Source organism: Myotis brandtii, unplaced genomic scaffold (genome assembly GCF_000412655.1).
Source record: "Myotis brandtii unplaced genomic scaffold, ASM41265v1 scaffold1647, whole genome shotgun sequence".
In the NCBI taxonomy this organism is placed as follows: Eukaryota; Metazoa; Chordata; class Mammalia; order Chiroptera; family Vespertilionidae; genus Myotis; species Myotis brandtii.
In genome coordinates, this window is record NW_005356032.1 from 419,456 (window position 1) to 428,604 (window position 9,149).

Consider the following 9,149-nt stretch of genomic DNA (forward strand, 5'->3'; position numbering starts at 1 on the left):
TGCCTCGCTCCCGGCCCTTCTCGCCCGGCTCCGGAATCGTCCTGGGAGCAGAGGACTGGGGATGGGGTCGGGGGAGGGGGCCTGCGGAGGGAGGTCTTGGGAGAGGGCGGGCGGAGGGATGAGGCAGCGAAAGCGATTTTGTTTCGCAGTTAGCATGAGCTCATCTCGGCTCTGAAGTGGCAGGAGTAGAAAGCTGATCGTCCAGCTCCTGCCAGTGGCCGGGCTGCAAATGCCATTTAGATGGTGCCAACACTGGCACCCCGCAAATCGCCGGGGGGTCACGTCTGAGGGTGGCCTCTCCCCACTTGGGGAGTGTCGCCTGGGAGACAGGCTACAGGTCGGGAAACCCAACCCGCCAGAGGTGGGCAAAGAGCACCCACAGGCTGGCCCCGGTGTAAGTAGTGCCTCCCTAGCTCTTCTCGAATTTTGCCCGAGGCCGCTGGGACGCGCCGGGGCGGCTCAGGCCGGGAAGCCGGGGAGTTGAGAAATGCCCGGGTTCCAGGCGTCTTCTCATCTTTCACACTCCATGCGCCTACCCAGCTCGCACGGGAGGCCGGCACTTTACAAGCCTGTTTTCGGAGCATATTTCACTCTAATGCAAACCCATTTAAATCATCGCCTTGTTTTTCGCAGATTGCTTCTTGTAAATGGGGCCATAAATCCAGGATGTCAAGCCGGATGGAGTGAAGCGCAGACAGGGGAGAGGTGGAGGGGGAAGGAACACGCAGGGAAGGTGCCTCCTCGGGTGAGTGGAAGGGGGTCGGCGGGACCTCCGGGTGGAGATGCGCGGAGGCTGACCTGACCCCACACCCCTGGAGTCCAAACCAGCTTTTCGGGATCAACAGCGCGGGGAGGAACGGCGCGCTCTGCCCCCGAGGGAGCGCCCCCCTACCTGGAAAAGCCTCAGGATGTTGGCTACCATGATGGAGACGGAACTCCCCGAAGCCCCAATCACTCCAACTACTTTCTCCGGCTTGACGAACGTCGGGGGCAGGCCGTTGGTGCAGCGCACGTCGGAGGTGTCCTTCTGGATGAGCGCCTGGACGAAAGTGAGTGACTGTTCCAGCGCGTAAGTGTCCCTGGAACAAGTGTCCAGGATCCGCGCGCCCAGCGTCACGTTGGGCAGCAGGTTGGGATCGCTGTTGATCTGGTCCAGGGCGTAGAGCATCGCTTCCAGCCTGTGGATCCCGTTCTCCCTCTTGATGTCGCCGCAGGGCACTCCGCTGGGACCCTTGGCGTGCACTGGGAACAGCCCCCCGAGGGTGACGTCCCCCTCGATCCGGATGGAGTGCGGGGCGTACATCTCCTGGCCGCGCGCCGCCGCCGCCAGCGCGCACAGGAGCACCTCCAGCACGCAGCAGGGGAACTTCATCAAAGTCAGGGCGCGGAGCAGCTGCCGGAGCTGGACCATGCTGCTCCGGCTGCTCCGGCTGCTCCAGCTCTCGACGCCTCCTGTCCCTGCTGTCCACATCCTGGATGTGGGGAAAGGGGCCCAGTGAGTGTCCCTCCAAATACGGCAATCCTGAGATGGCACTGGCTTGCCGCTGGAGCTCTTCAACAGCCCAACACTGGGGAGAGGGCACGGATTGCTATCGCTTTAAATGGTCGTTCGGCTCCCTCTCCACCTCCTCCTCCCACTCCCTCCCTCCCTCGCTAGCTCCTGGTCTATCCCCACCCTTCCCAGTGCCCGCCCTCCCCACTGGTTTGCATCATCACGCAGGGAGGGGCTGCGTGCTGAGGAAAGGGGGGGACTGGGTGGGCGGGGGATTTCAGGTCGCAGGCCAGGGATTCTGGCCCCCATCTCTCTGTAGAAGCCTCTTGATCCTCGCCTGCACCCACACGCACCGGAGGCATCAGCCCCGGGATGGGAGTAGGATGTCTGGTGCTGACAGCTCCCGCCCGACCTGGAGTCCCGAGCCGGCTGTCAGCTCCAGGAGAATGGGAGTCTCGCAAGTGGTGGAGGGAAGGGCCAGGGAAAGACCGTCTCTACTGCTGATTCCTCGGTGCCAGTTTTTCTCAAGAAAAACGTACATACACACAGGAGCCTGATTCATGACTTATGGAGCCTTTACCCAGAGACTTCTCCGGGCCAGGCACAGGCTCCCTGTAGGGAAAGATGCCAACAAGAACGTTAGGAATGGAAGGAAGTACATGCTTGGTCTTCAGGGTATACTGGGGCCAGAGCCAGATGAACCAACAGAAGCAGCTCCTAAATCTGTGGTGGAAACCTCAGACTCCCCCTTTTTCTATTTCCCTGGCAAGAGATGGAAGGACTGAGAACTCTGCAGAGCCCACTTCCTTCTCAGGTGCTGACAGGTGTAAGGCTCCCTCCTACCCGTTTCCAGAGACGCCTCTGGCTGGTGACAGGTTCTGGAGGGCAGGAAAGGCAGAAAGGCGGGCCAGTAGGAGGAAGAAAGCCAGGCAGACAGAAGTCTCCTCAGTGATTCCGGATGCCTTTCTCTCCAAATCAGGATGCCAGAGCAGGTTGCAGGGCAATTAAGAAGCTCTTTTTCAAAGGTGTCCCTGCAGGCCCAGCGCAAACTTGGCCATTAAAGCAACAAGTGGCCCTAGTTCCTATATAAGGAAAGGTGATGTCTCTGTCCTTGGGGCCCAGAGATCCCGGAGGCAGGTTAACCCAGCTCTTCAGGAGGCTTTCTGTTGGAGTGCAGCAAAGCTCTATCGCACAGATTCGAGGGTGAGAGAAAACCAGAACCAAGGCTAGACCTTGTTTTGTTGTTAATCCTCACCTGAGGAGAATATTTTCCATTGATTTTTTTTTTAAGAGAGAGGGGAAGGGAGTGACAAGAGAGAAAGAAACATCAATGTGAGAGAGACACATTGATTGGTTGCCTTCTGCACATGTTCTAACCAGGCTGGGGAGCAAGCTTGCAACTGAGGTACATGCCCTTGACTGGAATCGAACCCAGGACCCTTCAGTTCTTGGGCTGATGCTCTGTCCACTGAGCCAAACTAGCTAAGGCAAGACTATACTTTTTGTTGTTCTTGTTAATGTACTAAAGAAAGATGACCTTGTACAACACACACACACACCAAAAAGTCAGTAGACGGGTAGTTGGTTACCTCTGCCACTAACTACCTGTGTACCCCTTGGCATTTCTGTTCCTCCATATGGGTTTTAGTTTCCCCATCTGTAAAATGATGAGATTGAATTGGATGCTCTCCAAGTGATATTTTAACTCCCAAATCCTCTGTTAAAATAGGCCATGTGCCTTTGGCCATGGTGCTCTTTTTAAGCCAATACACTCTGTTGCTTTATATGTAGGAAACCAATGTTGCAATACCCAAAGAACATTACAAACATTTCCTGGTATAGAGGACTTTTTTTTTCTTGCCCACCATCTATTCCTCTTTTTTCTAAGGACAGTCGAGACTGTCAATTTCTTTTTGGATATGCCTTTTCTCCATGTTTCAATATTTAAGGTTTGAGAAAAATAGATGCCACTTCCCACAATCGAGACTTGGCTAGTCAAAGCATGGGGTCCTTTGAACTATAGTGATGATGAGATTAAGGATGAGAATGGAACTCAACAAAAACCATCCAGGCCTTTCTGAAGTAACTCCTGTCTTAACACAGAGTTACCACTATCCAAGAGACAATCTGTGCATGAGTTAGGGGAAAAAAGCCCCGCCGCCCACCCCAAGCCTCAAAACACTTTATATTTTGGAAAATGTAGTATTCTGATTTTATAAGAACAACATTTTACCACTATCTTCAAGAAAACAGTGCTGTAATTAGTATGCTAATCTACCATGTGTACAATGTGGTTATCAATCACTTTTAGGTGGGATGTTCTGCTACATAAGTGCATGCTTTGTATAGCCTTATGCTGTGATGGCCCCAGCTCTTCCTGCTGGTCCTGGAGCTCTGTAAGAGGATAAGCAACCTGTAGCTGTGCCAGAAGCCTCCTCCACAAAGATGGGGAATATTTTAATCTCATAATAAGAGATACAAGAGAGGGAAAAGGAAGAGGGAAGGAGGGATGGGGGCAGAGATAAGTAGAGGCCTGATGAAAAGATTTGAATTCCTGCGATTCAGCCTTGCCTGAAAGATTGCCTCTAGATTTTTTCCAATTACATACTATTTTTTTTCTCTTGTTCAAAAACAAAAAGATCCTCTTTTAATTCATCTGTTCCAATACACCAGATCAAAAAGGGTGGAACAGCTGAAATAGATACTGTTTGAGGTAGCATCAGCTAATTTGGAAAGATAAAAAGAAGAAACAGAGTAATAGAAAGGTATACTTGGAAACACGAGTACTATGATCCTATTATTTAGGCATCGGTACTTCAGGCTGTATTTGACAGAGACTAGATGGTTATTAAGTTTTAAATTTAAGGTTGTTTATTAGGAACTTGGTGACAAAAAATATTTGGAGAGCTGGTAGCAAGTAATGTCACTTGATTTTTTTTTTACCTGCTCATGTCTGGACCCATGTTCTACTCCTCCATTTTCTTTTCTTTTTTAACATATATTTTTATTGATTTCAGAGAGGAAGGGAGAGGGAGAAAGAGAAACATCAATGATGAGAATGAATCATTGATTGGCTGCCTCCTGCATGCCCCACTCTGGGGATCAAGCCCGCAACCCGGGCATGTGCCCTAACTGGGAATTGGACCGTGACCTCCTGGTTCATAGGTCTATGTTCAGCCATGCCGGCCGGGCTACTCCTCCATTTTCATTTCATGTCTTGTGATTGCTCAATAAATATATCTTGGCTGACTATTGAATGCTGCCTTATTCTGTGTTCTCTCTAAGCCCTGCTCTTTCTCCCCAAACATCTGGCAGCAGTCATTATCTTCTCATTGCAGTCACCTGTGTGCATGTCTTGTTTCCCCTGCCAGGTTGTAAGATTCTTGAGGGTAAGGGCTGGGTATTATTTGTCTTTTCTCCCGGACAGGAATGTTTAGAATGGTGTTTTGTACCTAAGAAGCACTCATGTGTTCCATGAATCAGAACTGGTTTTGCCATTCCCCACTGTCTTCATTCGATAGTGACTGAACTATAAAGTGGCAGAGCAGAAGTGATGGCAGATAAATTGCTGGCCTCTTAGTCACAGTATGCAGTTTCCAGAACGTAAAGGATGATTAGTGGGCTTACTAGTAATTTCGCTTTACATAATTTGCATAAGATTTGAACACTCTAACCTTAAAGCTCTCAATCAACTTTAATTGGAAGGCTCTCATCGGTTCTTCGTGACTCCAGTGTCCATTCCTGGACCAATACCTGGGGCCACTGCCATAGCCTGGCTGAGGAAGGACAGAAGCCAGGCACTAGCACCACCTGAACCAAATGGAAAGAGTGATCTGTTACCAGAGAAATGGAAAAATGATGCATAGGATCTGGAACTCAATAGGTGACATAGTACTTATTTTTTTGAGATTATCTGAATGGAAAATCTTTGTGTAAGAATGGCTAATCCAAAACTGGGCCAGCCGTTGTTCTAGTGTTATATTTAATTGGAGGAGAATCTAGTTTTAGACACAAAGATGATACACTATAAAATGTGTTCACAGGTTTGGTTCTGTGTAGTCAGTAATCTGTCCTTATGAAGGAATTAATGAAATGTGTAGCTAAAGTTAAGGGCTCAGTCCTAACTTATATTCTTAGTGTTGCATTTTCTTAATCATCTCAGTTTTATTTATTTTCTTTGTTGTTTTCCCCTGCCCATCATCTTCTGCAGAAAATGTCTCCATTTTCAGTTTATAATACAAAGTTGTCCTCCTTTGCTGCTGCGATCCCTGTTGCTAATATGCTCCGGCTACTCTTCCATCCTTCATGTAGGTCTCTATCCATAGCTTCCTCCTCCTCCACCCCCACACTCTTACCTTTGATTTGCACTACTGAGTGAAGGTCACTTTTTCTTGGATTGACAGCAAGAGAAAATATTTTCTAGTTCACTTGTCACGATTTCCTGTCATATTTATTTGTAGTAGACATCTTGTACCACTTACCCAGCATCTATTTCCTGGTCCCATCTTATGAAAAAAACAAAACAAAAAACCTGTAATTCTCTACATCCTCTAAGTTGGCAGGAGATGAAATGTTCCTGCTGTTCCTTTGGTAACATCATCAGCCATTCCTATGGGATAGAACCCCCTGGCCCCCGTGTCCATGAGTTGAGATGGCTCTGTCAATATTAATGCCTCACATACCCAAACTCAATTGTAGGCACACATCAAGGGTTGGCAGAACTGACCACCTCCTTCCCCTGCTGAGGTTGAATCACTGAAGGATGGGTAAAGAACCTGTAAGCTAATGTACTGACACATAAAGAAGGCAGAACTATTATTCCTCTTGAATTCTTATTTATGAGGATAGAAACTGGGGCTTCCGGTAGCTGTGTTTCTCACCACATGAATAAAACCTCTCTGAGAATAAAATCAGCCCATATGGAAGCAGATCAAAGGTACAGAGAAAAGTAGAGCCCTGATGAGGTCATCTCACACCCTAGATCCAGCAGTGCCTGAAGTTGCTTTGGCTTCCACCATTACATTTTTACACCCAAATATATTACATTCTTTGCTTACACTTGTAGTTCATTTGAGTAGGGCCTTTCAAAACTGAGGATGCTAATTTAGGTTGTTACTGCTAAAGATAAGCAGATAATGAAGAAAAAAAACAGCTACTAATTCTTGGATTCCATGGGAATGAACTATAGAAAGTTTAAAACTCTATGACATGGAGTATAATAGTCTTAAGGTAGCTCTTGATCTGAATACAGACCTGGAGCATATGATATCAAATGACAGTGATTTCAAATGACCAGTTGAGCAGAAAGTAAAATTAAGAATTAAGAAGGCTTGAGTATAACTAATAGATTTTTAAATTGTTTTAAAAACACAATTTATATTCATCTCATGATAACAAATACAGCAACAGCATGTTTTTATATGTATGTAACACATATAAAATATATAGGGTATAATATTTTACCTATCTGAAGTAGTAGTAATTCTAAAGCAGTGGAGTTTGCTTTATCATTCAGAAGAATCACACCATTGTATTCTTGAAACTTGTTTATCTATGGGCATTGGAGGCATTTGAATCTGCTGGTTGAACCTCATGAATTTCTTGAATTATCCATGACCAATGTGTGAAGTTTATTCTTTTTCATTTAGCACCTACTGTCTATTCGGCACTAGAATGGGCAATTTGTAGACAGCGATTCATTTAATCTCTGCATCAAACCTATAAAGGGAGACTATTATTGTTCTTACCCTAATTTTACACAAAAAATAATTATAATAGCTAGCACATCTGGCACTTACTGCTCTAATGGTTGGCACATGTTGATTTTTTCAAAACCTCATGGTAAAGTGCAAATTTATCTGATTGAAACACATATAAGGTAGGTATTATTATCATCACCTCTATTTTTCAGGTGAAGAAATTGAGGCACAGAGTTGTTAAGAGATTTGCCAAGGACATAAAGCTAGGAAGCACCAGAATTCAACTTTGAAGTCAGAAAGTCTATCCCCAAAGTCTATATAGTTCAACCACTCTACCACCTAGCTCGTGGGTACAGAGGCAGAACTCACACCCATGTCTAAGTTCAGTAACCAAGCTTTTAACTACTATAGTCTATGCCTGTCTGTGCATTGGACACTGATCTCTAACAGCAGAGCGTTTCTAGGATTATTCCTTCTGGGCGAAGCATGTTCAGGGCATGTCCAGTGAATAATAGGTACTCATTTGTCCAATTCCTGCTTCCTTCCCCTAACCGCACTCATGTGCAGAGTACATACTAGAGGTAGGGTGTGTCTGGTCTCAATCAGCCATCTAGGTCTTCATGTGGCTATGAATACCTCTACTGTACCTTACAGTCTAGATAAGCTGTCTTGTCTTTTCCAGGACTCTGTCCCTGTGTCATTTCCTGTTGTAGCTACTGAGCTGTCACTCCTGACCAGATGACTCCCTACCCCTAAATCCTGAAACTTCCAAGTACAACACCTGCCTGAATCAAGTTCAAGTTCAACACTTCATTTGGAGTGAGCTAAGGGCATATCTTCCTTCCTGGTTCCTAAGTATCCCTTCCATCATGGTATCAGTATATATGTTAGCCCAGTCTACTGAGGTATGATTTGATTTGGTAAATATTAGTTGAGTATTTTATATTTTATAATAGCTCTATTTTCACAATATCTGAACATGGCCATTCAAATGAGCTTTTGTGTCCTTCAACATAATCAACAGAGATGTCATAAATTTATTGTTAAAATGTTTAAAATATTTGACAGATCTCTCTGTCTAAATATGTCTTATGAGACCAATATCCACACATCATTAATATTCAAACAATATTCTGTAGGGTAATTACTCATGTTCTTTCCAAGCTTTGATTCTTTGGGGGGAGATTTCTCATGATCATATCTGCTTTGAAATTGTGTAACCCAAGTTGATACTAGTGTCTTAGCCACATAAGTTCTTTATCCTATAAATATTTTTATTTTTCAGTCCCTTAAGACCCCTACCCAATGAAAAAGCAAATGCATAAGAATTGCGATCACCCAACGAGTGTGGCTCAATGGTGAGCATCAACCTATGAACAAGGAGGTCCCCATTTGATTCCCAGTCAGGGCACATGCCTGGGTTGCAGGCTCCATCCCCAGTGTGGGTTGTGCAGGAGGCAGCTGATTGATGATTCTCTCTCATCATTGATGTTTCTATTTCTCTCTTTCCCTCTCTCTTCCTCTCTGAAGTCAATAAAAATATATTTTTTAAAACAAGAATTGCAATCAAGTCTTGTTTCTGGTGGGAGAAGGTAGCAGCTAAGCTCTTGTAGACATTCATTCAGCCAGTCAATCTTGATTGAGGACCTCTTCCTCTAGCCATGATGGAGTAATTGGTCCCAGGATTTCCCCTCTTATTGCCAATAATTAGAAAATTAGACAGAATATATTAAATAACTCTTTTAAGACATTGGGAACCAGCACCTTGAAGAAGGAGAACTAATGAGGAGAACTCTGAATGTCCCAACTTTCCTGGTGCTGTTTTTCAGACTGAGCGTGGTAGAATCACTAATTTGAGGAGACAGAGATCAGAATTCAGGGAGGCTACGGAGGATGTACTTCGCAGAGAAGAGCGCAAGAGAATAGTTACTCAAAGAAAGGGCCAGAAATCTGTATGA

The 9,149-nt window shown here is 45.7% G+C and overlaps 1 protein-coding gene across 1 annotated transcript in view; it reads right to left on the reverse strand.

Annotated features, from left to right (window-relative positions):
• The window catches only part of LOC102258093 (metabotropic glutamate receptor 7), a gene marked incomplete at its 3' end in the record, with an annotated part of 416,098 nt that extends 414,574 nt beyond the window's left edge, over window positions 1-1,524 (reverse strand). The window contains exon 1 of the mRNA XM_005862382.2: window positions 893-1,524. Within this exon, the coding sequence (XP_005862444.1) occupies window positions 893-1,471 (579 nt within the window). The remainder of the gene's footprint in view (window positions 1-892) is intronic.
• Window positions 1,525-9,149: the final 7,625 nt, after the last annotated feature.